Source organism: Salmo salar, chromosome 13, assembly GCF_965601325.2.
Source record: "Salmo salar chromosome 13, fSalSal1, whole genome shotgun sequence".
Lineage (NCBI taxonomy): Eukaryota > Metazoa > Chordata > Actinopteri > Salmoniformes > Salmonidae > Salmo > Salmo salar.
Window position 1 is genome coordinate 85,495,699 of NC_138303.1, and position 17,297 is coordinate 85,512,995.

A 17,297-nucleotide genomic window follows, 5' to 3' on the forward strand; every position below is an offset into this window, starting at 1 on the left:
ATGTATCTCTATCATGGTCTAATCAAAATTATGTATATTTCATTGTAATAATTAGGCTATATGGAATCTAACGCATCAGGTAGACTTTCCCCGGGTCCCTTGTGTAATCAATCAAATGTATTTCTAAAGGCCTTTTACATCAGAAGATGTCACAAAATGCTATACAGAAACACAGCCTAAAACCCCAAACAGCAAGCAATGCAGATGTAGAAGCACAGTGGCTAGGAAAAACTGCCTAATGAAAGACACAGAGTGATGCAGACTCAGGTCTCATCTAATTTAAAATTCAAATATAAGGGTCTAAATGTAGGCTGGGTGTGTGATAGCCTAAGCATAGCCAATGCTGTTTAAGGATAGGCCTATAATCTGCATTGTCTTCCTGACAATTCAATGGGAATCATTCGAAAATATTCAGCAAATTCTGCTAAAACCATGTCAACGTTTGAATGGGAAAATGGTGCTGGTAATGAATAAGGAATTTAGCCTTTGATTAGATGTCTTTACTAAAACATTAAAATGTGAATGGTCTAATATAGTAAATGGTTTATAGTTGTAAAAGAAGTTCCAATTATAAAGAGGCGCTCAGCATCACCCACCCAAACACATGCAGTATCTGGTGCTGATGCTGCGTTGGACAGCGCTCCCTTGTGGTAAGTTTAAATATCACAGCCATCGTGGGCAACTTCAGTGGGAAACGATGTTTTAAAGTAACTGTCCAGTGAAAATCTCACTTTAAAAAACTCATAATCTGTTAACGCGTACGCAAATAATGTTGTTGATTGGTCCTATACTTATATTTGTGACCAAAGTACAAATTAGAGAAAGAAATGCTTCCAAAGCCCCACATCAAACCGTTTAAAAAATAATTGCTATTTCCTCATAGAGGATGACTTCATGTTTTTTACTGAGACTTTTAATTGGCTCACTGTCTGAGCAGGCCAATCAGCTCTTTACTTGTCATTCATATTTTTATTGACCGGTATACGCCTTCACCATTTTGTTGTTAAAGTACCCCATAATGATAGAGGACTCATCTTGTATCTGTGCCATTATAGCGTCTGTGACAGCACGGGCAGCGCCAATGAGGCTCTCTCTATTTTGAAGTGGTCAATTTTCTTCTTCACGATTGGCTAATCCCTCCTGATGATCCGGTTGGACATGACTCCAACAGGGTCACTAAGAGCTGGATCAGCCAATGAAGTTGTAAGTCCCACCTAGTTGACTACATTAAAATGTTGAAAGCCTTCAATGGCGCTGCCCATGCTAATATGGCCTTTTGGCCACTAGATGCCACTATCATTCTCTATAGATGTGTTAGCTGACAAAATCACGAAAATTAAACCAAATATTTTTTTAGAACTAAACCAAGATAGACCACAGCATGTCGTTTCCAATGGGAACAAATTAGTCATAGTGGGCAGAACAAGCAAGGAGGTGGGCAGAGACAAGCCCGAGCATCATCTGCATTCCGTTAGCTAACGCCTACTTTGTGAATTGAGCGTATGCAATAACTCCATTCGCCTGAACGCACCTTCTAAACAACGCGATTTTTGAAAACCTTTGCAAATGGCAAAGTCTACAAAACTTAGTCCACTCTTTTCGGAACAGATTGTAGTTTTGGGAACAGAAAACGGTATTGAGATCAAATGTTTCGTCGATTAGAACATTTGCAGAATGTCGGCCAAAATCCATCTCGTTCCATGCTCTCCCACTGCTCGACAGTGGGCTTGTAGTGAGTGGGAACGCCAAGCGGATGCTTCACATTTATACATCCAGTGAAATATCTGTCTCATTGTTCTATCTGTGATTATACAGTATGTGCGCTTCCATGGGGCAGAAGTCAGCGTGTTGTTGTGATTCTGGACGGCCAGATTGCTAGCAAGAATAACAAGAAACTCCATGTGGGGAATCGTAAATGGCTCGTTTTATCTTGTTCTTGATACCATGTCTTTTTTTGACTGATTTCATGGCAATGCTAATATGGCAAAAATTCACTAACCAACAAGTGTAAGGATGTATTTGAGAGGAAACAAGTGCTCATTGAGCAAATTTATGTTTTCAATAAACATTGTAGACGAAATATATTTTGCATGTTGTCAACAATCAAAGCCAACCCCTTGCTGTTTTGCCCCATTGTTGTGCACACATCAGTTCTTAGGAAAAAAGAGGATCAAGCACGCCCCCATTCTCATTGACGGGGCTGTAGTGGAGCAGGTTGAGAGCTTCAAGTTCCTTGGCGTCCACATCACCAACAAACTAACATGGTCCAAGCACACCAAGACAGTCGTGAAGAGGGCATGACAAAACCTACTGTATTCCCCCTCAGGAGACTGAAAATATTTGGCATGGTTCCTCAGATCCTCAAAAGGTTTTACAGCTGCACCATCGAGAGCATCCTGACCGGTTGCATCACTGCCTGGTATGGCAACTGCTCGGCCGCCGACGCAATGCACGACAGAGGGTAGTGCGTACGGCCCAGTACATCACCGGGGCCAAGCTTCCTGCCATTCAGGACCTCTATACCAGGCGGTGTCAGGCCCTAAAAAATTGTCAAAGACTCCTGCCACCCTAGTCATAGACTGTTCTCTCTGCTACCACACGACAAGCAGTACCGCAGCGCCAAGTCTAGGTCCAAGAGGCTTCTAAACAGCTTCTACCCCCAAGCCATAAGACTCCTGAACATCTAATCAAATGCTACCCAGACTATTTGCCCCCCCCCCCCCCCCCCCCTACACTGCTGGTACTCTATTATCTATGCATAGTCACTTTAATAATTCTACCTACATGTACATATTACCTCAATTACCTCGACACCGGTGCCCCCGCACATTGACTCTGTACCGGTACCCCCTGTATATAGCCCCGCTATTGTTATTTTACTTCTGCTATTTAATTATTTGTTATTCTTATCCCTTACTTTTTGGGGTATTTTCTTAAAACTGCATTGTTTGTTAAGGGCTTGTAAGTAAGTATTTCACTGTAACGTCTTCACCTGTTGTATCCGGCGCATGTGACAAATACAATTTGACTTGATTTGATCGATATACATCAATGTTTAAAAAAAAAAATCTATTCCCGTTTACCAAAACGATTGAGAATGCAACGCCCACGCAACTACCCCATATACGTAACTACGTAAACAGGAAGAGTCGTTGCAGCGACGCATCGCCGTGAAAGTGTTGTTCAAAATGATCCCGCGCACAATAAAAAGTGTACTGTTTTGTAACTTGTTTTAGAACAGTGGTCATTTTATGATTCTCTGATGGAAAGATGCAATGAGGATGAGAAGTTGAATGCCCCGTCCGATTTTGTGGCATCAAGTGTCTCAAGTAAGTCCTAAAAAGCTAGCTAGCTAAGTTAGTTGGCTAGCTACCCGGAAGCTAACGCCAGCTGCACCTAACGTTACCTAGCACTTTTTTAGCATTGCTAACTAATTACTTAAGTTATAGAATTTTCGAAGTTATACAGCAGCATAAGTTGTGTCTTGTTGCACCAAACGTACCTAGTCGCGTATGCGCCGAACCTGTCCTCTTGGATGGCATTGGGACCATATGGAACATTTGACAAATACAATTTAATTTATATTGATGGGTACACTTGCTGTTTTTACTTCCTCCATGGGTACAGTCGCAATGGCCGCCAGTCCACCCATTATGCCACCATTGACTTGAATGGGGATGTCCATTCTATTCATTCTATTTCTATATTTGGGACAGCATCCTTACTCGCAGGTGTACTGTCACATGCTTGTTGCAAGTTAATTCTCACATACTGAATACTGCATATTGTTTTTCAGAGGGTAGTCAGAGGACCCTGATGCCCCCATCCCATTTCACCGCAAGCACCCAGTCTGCCTCCATCATAGTACCAGGGACTGTAACGGGACAAGGAACAACACCAATAAAATGGGTCACCCATGCCACAACACCCCCATCGGACTCTGGCCCTGCCAACCCATGGCTCACCATGGCTCAGGCCAAACAGGAAATTCTAGAACTACACAGAGAAAACCAGAGGATTCTGATGTTACAGGGAGACCGCTCCAGAGGAACGAAGTCAACAGAGGATTCTGCCCACTCCATAGCGAGGTCAGGTGCTGCCCTATACGCCTTGCTGATGAAATCCACTTCATTCACTTCTCACTCATGTCTATTAACATAACACCTGACCTGCTCCTCCCACCCCCCACACACAGGTCTGGAGTGAGAGGTGAGCAGGCCTCCAGGTGGGAGACAGAATGGAGACTGGACACAGAGCGTTTCCGGGCAGAGTCAGAGAGGCTGAAAGGCCAGGTAGAAGCACTGAAGGAAGTTGCAGGGAAACAGAGAGAGGAGATGAGGGACAAAGAAACTTCTCTGAACAGGTATTGTACTGTATAGACACTAACTTGTCATTATGGCATATTAGTAGCCTAGATCTTACATTCCTCATTCAATAATTCACATTTTATGGAGAAATCTGTATCCTGCTTCTATTCTAAGTAGACTGACTTAAAAAAAAAAAAGTGATATTCCCTTCCCTCTCCGTATTGCAGGCAGAGTCATGAAATGGAGGTGATGCGGGAGGAGTTATATAAGACTAAGACTGAGCTCAGCCAAGTCAGTGTGGAGCTGGTCCAAAAGAGAGAGGACAAAGAGAGACTCAGCACCCAGGTAACAGTTATTCACAAGAACTCTACATTTGTGTAGGTTGTCATCCCAGCTCACCTCTTTTATGTGTGGTAGTAACTAAGGGAAAGTTCAGTTATTTGCATCTAGCTTGCAGCAGCTGTGGCATGATTGCAAAACTATACAGTGCATTCGGAAAGTATTCAGACCCCTTGACTTTTTCCACGTTTTGTTACGTTACAGCCTTATTCTAAAATTAGTTCAATATTTTTTTCCTCATGAATCTACACACAATACCCCATAATGACAAAGCAAAAACTGGTTTTTAGATATGACATTTACATAAGTATTCAGACCCTTCACACAGTACTTTGTTGAAGCACCTTTGGCAGCAATTACAGCCTAGATTCTTCTTGGGTATGACACTACAAGCTTGCCACAACTGTATTTGGGGAGTTTCTCCCATTCTTCTCTGCAGATCCTCTCAAGCTCTGTCAGGTTGGATGGGGAGCATCGCTGCACAGCTATTTTCAGGGTCTCTCCGGTGATGCCTTTTACTGAGGAGTGGCTTCCGTCTAGCCGCTCTGCCATAAAGGCCTGATTAGTGGAGTGCTGCAGAAATGGTTGTCCTTCTGGAAGGTTCTTCCATCTCCACAGAGGAGCTCTGTCAGAGTGACCATCGAGTTCTTGGTCACCTCCCTGACCAAGGCCCGTCTCCCCCGATTCATCAGTTTGGCCGGGTGTCTAGCACTAGGAAGAGTCTTGGTGGTTCCAAACTTCTTCCATTTGAAGAATAATGGAGGCCAATGTATTCTTGGGGACCGTCAATGCTGCAGAAATGTTTTGGTACCCTTCCCCAGATCTGTGCCTCGACACAATCCTGTCTCTGAGCTCTACGGACAATTCCTTCGACCTCATGAATAGTTTTTTTCTCTGACTTGCACTGTCAACTGTTGGACCTTATATAGACAGGTGTGTGCCTTTCCAAAAATGTCCAATCAATTGAATTTACCACAGGTGGACTCCAATCAAGTTGTAGAAACATCTCAAGGATGATCAATGGAAACAGGATGCACCTGAGCTCAATTTCAATTCTCATAGCAAAGAGTCTGAATGTAAATAATTTATTATTGTTGTAATTTTTTTAATACATTTGCAAAAATGTCTAAAAACCTTTTTTCGCCTTGTCATTATGGGGTATTGTGTGTAGATTGATGAAGAAAAATTGAATCAAATTTAGAATAAGGCTGTAATGTATCAAAATGTGGAAAAAGGGAAGGGGTCTGAATACTTTCCGAATACATTGAATATTGATGGTCCAAGAAATGGTATAGAAGCCAAGTCAGGTATGCTTGCAGCCCCCAAGGACTGTAATTTTGAATCACTGCTTCAAAACAGTTATTGGTTTAAATCAATTCCCTGCTCCCAGGCTTCCACTCAAACCTCTTCTTTATTTACTACATTGACCTTGTATTGGACAATGCCTGCTCTCTGTGGTGTGCAGCTGGAGATGCTGGAGAGGAAGTCTGGGGAGGAGGCTGAGAGGCTGAGGAGGGAGGTGGAGAGGAGCAGACAGGAAACCCACAGGCTGACCAGGCAGGCTGATACAGCCAGGCTGCAGGCTGGGGAGGAGGCCAAGCAGGAGTTGCAGAAACTAAATAAGCAACTGGAGGAATCCCACAGGAGACATGAAACACAGGTAAGAATGTTTTTTTTCAGATTGTTTGAATTTCTTTCTGAACAATTTAACAAACATGTCGCAAATAATTCATTTTTTACAGATGTAAGTTTTATTGTGGATCTCTTTATTTGTTCCCTCTAGTTGCAGCAGTTGACTGCCACCCATGACACTGAATTGTCCACAGTCAAACAGATGAGCTCTGAGGTGCAGGAGAGGTTATGTCACCTGTCACAGGAGGTGACTCATCTGAAGTGCTGTCTACTGGAACTGTCTGCAGAGAGAGATGGACTGAAAGAACAACTAAGGTAGATGTTATATTTGATCCCAAAGCTTTGTAAATATACTGCTTTGTTCAATGGATGAATAAATGGATAGTATCTCATTTTTGGGTTCTTATTTTTTCAGCCAAATGGGCACTGCTTTTGAGACCCAGTCAGCAACGTTGCAGAGTCTTAGAAACTACATTGGACAACTTACCCCTGAGAGGGGGTTGGAAGAGAAACTAACTGAAACCATTCAGGTGGGGAGATTCATTGATGACATTGATTTAGATCAAGTTACTTGTGTGCTCTAAGGAAACACACAAGGAAAAAGACAGTTGGTGCTTAACCAAGCAGAGAAATTGATTGTTCTTCCAGCAAAGTCTTGCCTGTAGAACAAGGTGAATCTTGCCTCATTTAATCTGTGTGGTATGAGCATATTTTCATATTACTATGTAATAAGTAGTCAATATTCTAATCTGAATTCCTCTATAGACACTGAATAGGGAGAAGGAGGCTCTGCAAGTGACAACAGAGCTTCTGACGGTCAGACTCAACTCTGTGAACGACATATTGGCCCTACAAGAGGAGGAGATGGTAGGGAAGGTGTTTGAACCATGCTTGTGTGTTCACAGCCCTATAGCTGATGCAGAATCCTCTTATTTCTTTCAGATACTTGATTAATATCCATTCCTCCATGTGAGGGTGACTATATCTGAGTGGTTTGTGGGTTAAGTAAAGGCTTTGTCACGTTCACAGACTCTGTCAGACCCTCTCCTGAAAGCTGGGCCCAAAGCCACTCGGGTTCTGCGTTGCTGGAGAGAGAAGGTCTTCATGTTGTTGGTCCAGCTTCGCTCAAAGGATATCGAACTGAGGGGAGAAAAGGATACACTTCTCTCAACCGTATGTGATTTAGGAGGCTTATGACTTAACTTGACGAACTCCAACCACTGAAATAATGTTCAGTGTAAAATAGGCAAATTGTGATTCATGATAAGGGACATATTCGAAACGTGCAGAAAACATCCATGAGTCTATTGTGTGTCCTGTTGCTTCAGATCTCATCTCTGGAGCAGGAGGTGAAGAAGGAGAAGTACCAGTCCAGTGTGTTCCAGCACAGCCTGCAGGACAGAACAGCTGAGCTGGAGCTGGAGAGGGTGGCTAGGGAGGTGAGGAGGAGCAGGGGGACAGCCTCTGTGGGAGTATCTCAATGCATCTCTTCATAGGATGGCTTTCCTCCATTTTGTTGAGACATGATGCATCTGCTGTTGCCAGGGGGAGTTGCCAATTACCATTGTCGTGTTAGTACAGCAGAGGGCGCCACTTCTCATGTAAAACCTCTTACGCACCTCCCATCAGTATTAAGAGAATACAAAAAATGCTTCCTTTAAAAAAATGTATAACAATGATTACAATTTCCAGATTAAATACTCTCAAACAATTCTCAAAAGACACGATTGAACCCTGAAGTCAGTGTGAGATGACATTCAACTTTTTTCAGAAGTTTGACATTTAACTGTATGTAATCAAAAGGTCACTATGACCTCATCAGAAAGGAGACCCTAGTAGTTGTCTTGTGGCAGATGGGTTTTTATGTTTGTCTGGTCCTGTCAGGCCATGGAGCAGGACGTGGATACAACTAAGAGGGAGAACACAGAGCTGAAGAGCTGGAGTCAGGAGGCAGAGGCTGGACTGAGGACCATGACAGAGGATGCCCAGCGGTAAAGAGCTGACAGATAGACAGGTCCACTTGACAACCACTATACAAGTCAAGCTTCGCCTGAGATATTTAAGTTGTACTAACTGTAATTTTGTACATTGGGCACCTAATCTTTTCTAGACTTTCCCAGCTTTCACAGTCCATATCACTCATACCATCTGTTGTAAAATGTCCAATGACACAGGGTGAATTTGTGTACTACTCGATCCTACAATCCTCATTTGATGTCAAATCTTTTGTTATAGTACCAGTTCTTCTTTCTACAGATTCAGTCAGGCGTTTGAGGCTAAGATGTCAGAGGTGGAGACCGTCCAAACACGTCTGAACAGCTTTGGCCAGAGGCTGACCTTTGCCAAAAGAAGAGTGGACACAATTCAAGGTCTGTCTATAGATCTGAAATTATTTCTCCCTGCTTAACTACAGGAAATCTTACAACAGTGAGTTTAAATTGCATGTGCCCCTAGATAATTCTTTTCACTGTTTTATTCTGGATCAGTTTGACCACATATTCACTGTACTTTTGTCTCGCAGGTCTAATGATGAGGAAGGAGGCCCTACGGAGAGTGCAGCAGGCCACTAAAGCAGCCAACCCGGTCTCTGAGCGGTATGATAACTGACCACACTGGACCACCTTGGCCCTGGGTCTCCCTGAACCTGAGCTGGCAATGGCCAGTTATTAATCAGGAAAAGGCCTTGACTTGTAGACTGTTGCCTCAGTTTGTCTCTACCACTACATCTCCCATTGCCTCACTAGTTGTGCTGTCCTCTTTCTCTATTCACAGTGCCGCTGTCACAGAGCTCCAGGCAGAGCTGGCCTCGGCGTGTGAGGAGAGAGACAAGCTCAGGCAGGAGCTCAAGAGAACCCCTGAGCTCATTGAGAGTGCCCTGGCTGATGTCCGTGAACAGTGTACGCTGTTTAGTCATCTGTTCAGAGAGATTCAGACTTGCATGAATTCCTTGTACCCTGTATCTGTACCTACAGTAGATTTGCATGCACCATCAAATCAAATTTTATTTGTCATATTTGCCGAATACAACAGGTTTAGACCTTATAGTGAAATTCCTACTTACAAGTCCTTAACCAACAATGCAGTTTTAAGAAAAATAAGTGTTAAGTTAAAAATACAATATAATTAAAGAGCAGCAGTAAAATAACAGTGGCGAGGCTATATACAGGGGGTATCAGTACAGAGTCATTGTGCGGGGCACAGGTTAGTCGAGGTAACTGAGGTAATATGTACATGTAGGTAGAGTTAAAGTGACTGCAGAGATAATAAACATAGAGTAGCAGCAGCGTATAAATGGGAGGGTAATGCAAATAGTCTGGGTAGCCTTTTGATTCAGGAGTCTTATGGCTTGTGGGGTAGAAGCTGTTTCGACCTAGACTTGGCGCTCCGGTACCGCTTGCCATGCGGTAGCAGAGAAACAGTCTATGACTAGGGTGACTGGAGTCTTGGACCATTTTTAGGGCCTTCCTCCTCTTGTATATCCTGACTATGTGGTAGTAGAAATACTCAGAATACAGTACACCAGGGGTGTCAAGCATACGGCTTGCTAGGTGGTTCAAGCCGGACCGCGGGTGGTTTGAATCCGGCCCGCGGGGGGAGCAAAGTCAATCTACTTTTTAAAATAACCAAAACCAAATGAGAACAGTGTAGTAATGATAATGAACCTACATTCATACGGTTCATTGACTGTGTCCAGCTCGCTAATAATTACCGTAATGAAAGATAGAGACCGGGAGCATTGAAAATTCCCCCAATTATGGATCGAGGCCTATATTTGGCAATTTTTACAGTGAGGAAAAATAACCAATTTTCCGTGCGGCCCTTTGGACCTTGTTGAAGACTGAATGCGACCTCCTGGGCAAATGAGTTTGACACCCGTGCAGTACACCATCTGTGTTCCCCCTCTCCAGTTGATAGTGAGGTGAGGCAGCTGAGGCAGGCTGCAGAGCGAAGCAGGGGGGAAGCCCAGGAGGCCCAGGCAGCCAGAGAGGAGGCCCAGCAGAGGCTGCAGGAGGCCCACACACAGCTAGAGGAGAGCAACCTCAACCTAGAGCAGCTCCATGCACAGCTGATCAGCCAACAGGAGGCCAGTGACAGAGGTTAGAGAGGAATCAGGGCGGACTGAAGTGTACAGTGCCAGGATTCCATTGTAATTCAGTCAATTAAGTTTACTGTCTGAATTTAAAATATCTTGTGTTCTGCAAGGATTTGTTGATCTATTCATCAAATTTCAATTTCTCTTGAAATCGATGTGACCGAATTGTTGACATGTCACAAAATGTTCTGTTTGACTGTGTCCCATCAGCCCTGCGAGAGAGAGTGTCTGAGACAGAGGATCACTGTGCTCAGCAGCTTAGAGTGATGGAATCTCAACTCAACACGGCCAGAAGAGAACACACCAAAGCAGGTAGCGTACACATGACTCATTCATCACATAATGGTCATCTCAACACAAGCATGTGAAAGGGTCATGTAGAGTTCAGAGGATTCATATATGCATCTACAGAAATGTACTGTAGTGTAAATATATATGGTTAAGACTGATAGGACTCCTGTCTGTTAAAGTGGTGGCCCTGCGTCAGTTTGAGAGACAGGCAGAGAGAGAGAGGGAGCAGGAGAGAGAAGCACAATGCCTTCAGAGTGAACACACCAAGAGAGAAATCCTGGATCTACAGAAACTACTGCAAGAAAAGGACAAGGACAGAAACCTACTTTTGGTGAGTTCATTGTTTTTTTCCCATGTCTTGGTTTATTGTAAGTTAGCCACGGACCTCAGGCTTCGTTCACGTATTGTACGTTCTGAAAGCCTGGTGAACTTGTCGTCAGAAAGACGCTAAAAAGGGGTTAGTCTAGATGGAAACTAGTATTTCACATGGTTCAAGCTCTGAACAGAAACATTTCTGACTTCCAAAAAGCAAGCTGACATAAGATACAAAAAAACAATGCTACATAGGCTACTTAAACTTTGTCCGACATGGTAGAAAAAAATGAAAATGACAAACAAAAAAATGCCTCTCCTAACAGGGAATGTCATTTCTACTCAGAGCAATCAAATGTGAGCGTTGAATGCCAGCGCCTCCATCAACAGTCAACAAGACGAGTTTTGGAAGGATGGCCTCTGCGAGACTTATTGTTTACCATGTTGAGAAAGTTTAAAAAAATTGTGAAACTGACAACTATCAAGACACTTTCTTACACAGATCCATTTTCAGTATTTGTATATTTTGCCTCCCACAGGCGACTGTACGTGAGAGGGGTCTGATGAGTGAGTATAAGGCAGCTCGGACCACAGCCCTGCAGACTTCTGTGGCCTTGAAGGAGCAGCAGCAGAGACCCTCAAGGAAGAGCAACACTCTGAGAGCCAAAGACCAGCCACAGACCAGAGGTAACTTCCACCTACACACCATGTTGTCACATTGTCACTTACTTGTATTATAATCTAATACAAGTGTGTGCGTATATATAACACTTTATACACTGACTATACCAAAAATTAGGAACACCTTCCTAATATTGAGTTGCACCCACCCCTTTTGCCCTCAGAACAGCCTCAATTCATCAGGGAATGGACGCTACAAGGTGTCGAAAGTGTTCCACAGGGATGCTGGCCCATGATTCCAATGCTCCCCACAGTTGTGTCAAATTGGCTGGATGGCCTTTGGGTGGTGGACCATTCTTGATACACACAGGAAACTGTTGAGCGTTAAAAAAAACAGCAACGTTGCAGTTCTTGACACAAACCGGTGCACCTGGCACCTACTGCCATACCCCACTTAAAGGCTCTGAAATCGTTTTTCTTGCCCATTCACCATCTGAATGGCACACACATACAGTACCAGTCAAGTTTGGACACCTACTCATTCAAGTGTTTTTAGTTTTTTTACTATTTTCTACATTGTAGAATATTAGTGAAGACATCAAAACTATGAAATAACACATGGAATCGTAGTACCGTAATTTCCGGACTATTGAGCGCACCTGAATATAAGCCGCACCCACAGAATTTTTTTAAAATCATTATTTTGAACATAAATAAGCCGCACATGTTTATAAGCCGCAGGTGCCTACCGGTACATTGAAACAAATGAACTTTACACAGACTTTAACGAAACACGGCTTGTAACAAAAATAAATAGGCTTTAACGAAGCACGGCTTGTAACAAAAATAAATAGGCTTTAACGAAACACGGCTTGTAACAAAAAATAAAAATTAGCAGTAAACAGTAGCCTACCAAGAAAGTCATTGGTCACTATCTTCCTCCTCCTGTGCACTGAAACCACTGAAGTCATTCCTTCGGTGTCTGAGTTGAATAGCCTCAGAATTGCTTCATCCGATATTGGATCGTTTTCATTGTCGCTCTCGTCACTGTTTGTGACCTTAACCCGTTCGGCAATTTCATTGGTCTAATGAAAGCTTCATGCCGGCAAAAAACTGAGCACGTCACAGAATGTGTTTTTTTGAAGAACAAAAACATTTTGAAAGCGGGAAAAATCCATATATTAGCCGTGTCATTGTTTAAGCCGCAAGGTTGAAAGCGTGGGAAAAAGGTGGCGGCTCATAGTCCGGAATTTACGGTAACCAAAGTTGTGTTAAACAAATAAAATATATTTTAGATTCTTCAAAGTAGCCACCCTTTGCCTTGATGACAGCTTTGCACTCTTGGCATTCTCTCAACCAGCTTCATGGTGAATGCTTTTCCAACAGTCTTGAAGGAGTTCCCACATATGCTGAGCACTTGTTGGCTGCTTTTCAATCAATCAATCAATCAATCAAATGTATTTATAAAGCCCTTCTTACATCAGCTGATGTCACAAAGTGCTGTACAGAAACCCACCCTTAAACCCCAAACAGCAAGCAATGCAGGTGTAGAAGCACGGTGGCTAGGAAAAACTCCCTAGAAAGGCCAGAACCTAGGAAGAAACCTAGAGAGGAACCAGGCTATGCAATCTGATTGCAGCCCAACTAACTCTAATGAACTTATCCTCTGCAGCAGAGGTAACTCTGGGTCTTCCTTTCTTGTGGCGGTCCTCATGAGAGCCAGTTTCATCATACCGCTTCATGGTTTTTGCGACTGCACATGAAATGTTCCATGTTGACTGACCTTCATGTCTTAAAGTAATGATGGACTGTCTTTTCTCTTTGCTTATTTGAATGGTTCTTGGCATAATATGGACTTAGCCCTATTTGGTAAAGGCCATCTTCTGTATACCACCCCTACCTTGTCACAACACAACTGATTGGCTCAAACTCATTAAGAAGGAAAGAAATTCCACAAATTAACTTTTAGCAAGCCACACCTGTTAATTGAAATGCATTCCAGCTGACTACCTCATGAAGCTGGTTGAGAGAATGCCAATAGTGTGCAAAGCTGTCATCAAGGCAAAGGGTGGCTACTTTGAAGAATTTTATATCAAATATATTTGGATTTGTTTAACACTTTTTTTTGGTTACTACATAATTCCATATGTGCTACGGCATGGTTTTGATGTCTTCACTGTTATTCTACAGAGTAAAAAATAGTAAAAATAAAGAACCCCTGGAATGTGTAGGTGTGTCCAAACTTTTGACTGGTACTGTACAATCTATGTCTCATGGCTTAAAAATCCTTCTTGAACCTGTCTCCTCCCCTTCGTCTACACTGATTTGAAGTGGATTTAATAAGTGACATCAATAAGGGATCATAGTCTGTCATGGAAAGAGCAGGTGTCCTTCAGTATACTATTATCTATAACATGTTTATAGCAAATGTATAAAACATAGACTGAAACTGTTATTGGACTACAGTTAACATGTCTACAGACACACAGTAGTAACCAGTGAACTGTTCTGTGTGTTCCCTGTTAGACTCGCTACTGTCAGTGCTTGGGGACCTTCGGACTCTGAGTGCTGCAGTGGTCCACAGCTCAGAAGACGATGCAGAAGAGGAAGGACATGGGGACAGGGTACGGTATTCCAGAACCAGAGGGGACGACTCACTAAAGTGACGGTCCGCAATAAGTACTAGGAACTTTTTTTTTCTGCATGTTTCTTTTTTTAAATTGCGATCCATTTCTGTTTTGAGATTTGAACTTTTCAAGTCTCAAATCTTAGTTTTTTTTTATACACTCTTCATGACTAATTGACATTTCATTACGTACATGTAACTCAGACTCCATGTTGATGGTATTATGTGGGTGGATTATTTAGTGCTTTCTTAATGTCTATAAAATGGCACTGTCGACACAACGGCAATGTTCCCAGTTTGAAAATGCATTGGATTTTTGAAGATTTCATGGATCTACTTAATGTTAATTGACTTTTGGCTGACAGGCTCCGGCCGGAGGAGAAGCTCACTGACTGTGATGAGTTCATATAAGGTAGGTGAGTGTGTGGCCTGTTCTCCCAGTCTAATCAATAAGTCAATGTGCTTTCTCCCAGGGCCTCACAGCGTGACAGGAAAATCAAATGAATGGATAGCTTCGTTCAAAACAGTGTGCTGCCTTCCGCTGGAGAAGACTAAAAAACATGCTTGTTGTGACCCTGAGTGCCCTGAACTGTAGCCCTGGAGACGTGAGATTGACCTCTGCTGATGTTTCTATAGTCTTGCTAATGGTTGTGTTTATGAAGACATGGATCACCATCTTTGACAAAGTTGTGTATTTGTTTGTGATGTAATAAATTATGTTGATATTTAAAACTTTCGTTGTGTCTGGGAAGTGCTTTTTTGATGGAACTTAGAACGCGTTTCATGAAAATTTGGATCGCCTGTCCTCCATTAAGGAATGGAGAGATCGTGACAGTATGTGAAAACTCAGATGGCTCTTACTTAAAGTGACCTGGTGATTCACGGTCTATCAGAAGCTGTCATCGCCTGATTATGACTATAAGTGGAAGTCAGGCCTAACTGGAAGAGATGTTCAATTTAGTCGCTATATTTAGTGTTGTGAAAGTATGTCCTCTTTTTATGTTTTAGTGATATATATTTCCATTATCAAGCACTAGCTGGAGTGATCAATTGGCTCCAGAAAAACAACCTGGACTGCAGCAGAGAAAAATACACATGTGTATATATAAGCATTCATGATTATGATTAGCTATACTAATGATAAATTAATTGAAATGAATTTAAGTGTAGCCCTGGTTCCTGTTTGTGTCTCTTGCCATCAGCCTCTTGTTGTTTTTCCTTTTACAGAACACCATTACAGTTTCATGCAATTTATGCAGCACTAATTGGGACTGAGGCTCTCCATGCCAACAACAAACTCAATCAGGCATATCCATCAGAGGTACAATACAAATCCTGGTGTTGGGAAGGGCTAAGATAACCAAGCTATCTGTACAGTATTGACTAGCTGTAAGTGGGCGACGTGCTAGATGCTAGTGTAAAGGCAGACTGAGATTGTGAATGTGCTGGCCGTGCACGTGAGAGTGCATGATGCAGGGTGATTTGTTTCCCAGAAGGCTGTGAAGCAGCAGCAGGACCATCTGATGGATGTCTGCTTTATCTGTCCCCAGCAGTGTCCTCATCAGTGTCCTCATCAGACCCCAGCAGCTCTAAGGCATTGTATCGTTTGGTGCAGAGAGGACCCCTGACGTGACGTTTATCCTATGCAGTTAGGGGTGCCATTTTCCATTCCAATGTCCTCTCTGTCAGGTTACTGTTATCACAGAGTATGTTTAACTTCGGCTCACTGACACAAATGACTTTGATTCATGTATTGGTGATGTCGTGTTCATACACAGGTTGACATGAATGTTCTCTTTCTCTACATGTTAGCACTATAATGATGAACATTTCTGGCATGATCAATGTGGGATTGTCTGATTAGGCCTATATCTCTGGAGGACTACTCAATCCATCTAATTTAGTGGGATGCCAATCCTTTTCTTTGGATGGAGGCAAATACTAACACTAAACTCTATGTACTGATCTATAGTATAGTTTAATCGCAAATGTAATTGATAAACACAAGTACTCTAGATTCTACTCTTGTATTTCACATGCACATTACCACCTGCAGAAACATTTTCAACCAGCAGAGGGCATTGCTTTCCAATAACGATGACTGACACTGCAGATGACGTCATGTGTATCTTTCAGTGGGCTTAGTTTGGTTCGTTGCATAATGTCTTGATTTGTTATAACACTATAGAAGCACTGACACAAATTCACACTAACAAACCAAGACACAGAAACCCCCTATTACTATTGGCTGTTGGAGTGTGCTGCATTTTGCATTTTGCACCGAGGTCAGTGACTACTTCTAAAATGCATTTCTTTTACGTCAGCTTCTACAGCTTGTACCATGTTCATACTGCACATTTCCCTGAAGAAGTGACAATTCCCATTGCAATCCATTACTTTATTAGGCTTAATACAATGTCCTGTCTGAGCAAAGTGAAGTCTTTCTCCTGGTGAAACAGCAATAACATGCAGCACTTAGGCAGGAGAGGAGACTCGCCCACCAGCACTTAAAACCCTTCTATCTCTATGTTTCACTTATCCACAAATAGCCAAGTGTGCAATCTTCATGTCAGCACAGTGATAACAAGGTTCTGATGAAAAACCTACAGAAGCCACCACATTGTCTCTCTATTCATAACCAAACTGGTAAATGGATTTTATAATACATAACCTACCAGCTGAAACTTAGCAGTATATTTCAGCAGCTTCGCAAAGAATGGTGTGGTATGGTAGCAAGGTATCATAGTAGTAGCTAACTTAGGAATAATTGAATAGAGCTAGACGACATGAAATAAGCAAGGCGATAAAAAGCTTTCAATAAGCTCCCAGCCCTTTTTATTAGCAATTCAGAATTAATGATATGTTAAATAAGAAATTCCGACGAGCAGGAAGGTGCTGACCTCCTTGGCTCAGTCCTCTTCCTTACTTAATGATGCTGGGCAGCCTCCCTGTGAGCAGCTGTTGATGTGTTGGAGAGGAGGTACAGACAGATCCGTGGGGAAACCGTGTCTGCTATGGCACTGTGCTGTTTTGTGGTTAGGAAGATGATAAAATGTAGTGAAAATGGAGAAAACAA

General features: G+C 42.6%; 1 protein-coding gene across 1 annotated transcript; it reads left to right on the forward strand.

Moving 5' to 3' along the window:
- The first annotated feature begins 3,123 nt into the window (after positions 1 to 3,123).
- cchcr1 (coiled-coil alpha-helical rod protein 1) lies at positions 3,124 to 14,957 on the forward strand. The gene is made up of 20 exons (XM_014137661.3): positions 3,124 to 3,329; positions 3,797 to 4,088; positions 4,196 to 4,363; positions 4,535 to 4,652; positions 6,112 to 6,306; positions 6,430 to 6,593; positions 6,694 to 6,808; positions 7,044 to 7,145; positions 7,308 to 7,451; positions 7,607 to 7,717; positions 8,163 to 8,269; positions 8,535 to 8,647; positions 8,800 to 8,872; positions 9,051 to 9,175; positions 10,187 to 10,375; positions 10,582 to 10,683; positions 10,842 to 10,993; positions 11,514 to 11,661; positions 14,122 to 14,219; positions 14,695 to 14,957. The coding sequence occupies exons 1-20, from the start codon at positions 3,263 to 3,265 to the stop codon at positions 14,707 to 14,709; spliced, it is 2,598 nt and encodes an 865-aa protein (XP_013993136.3). The 5' UTR covers positions 3,124 to 3,262; the 3' UTR covers positions 14,710 to 14,957.
- The last annotated feature ends 2,340 nt before the right edge of the window (positions 14,958 to 17,297 follow it).

Coding starts and splice junctions, on each gene's coding strand:
- cchcr1 (XM_014137661.3), top strand. CDS start 3,263: ATGGAAAGATGCAATGAGGATGAGAAGTTGAATGCCCCGTCCGATTTT. Junction 3,330..3,796: donor TGTGGCATCAAGTGTCTCAA/GTAAGTCCTAAA, acceptor ATTGTTTTTCAG/AGGGTAGTCAGAGGACCCTG. Junction 4,089..4,195: donor TCTGCCCACTCCATAGCGAG/GTCAGGTGCTGC, acceptor CCCCACACACAG/GTCTGGAGTGAGAGGTGAGC.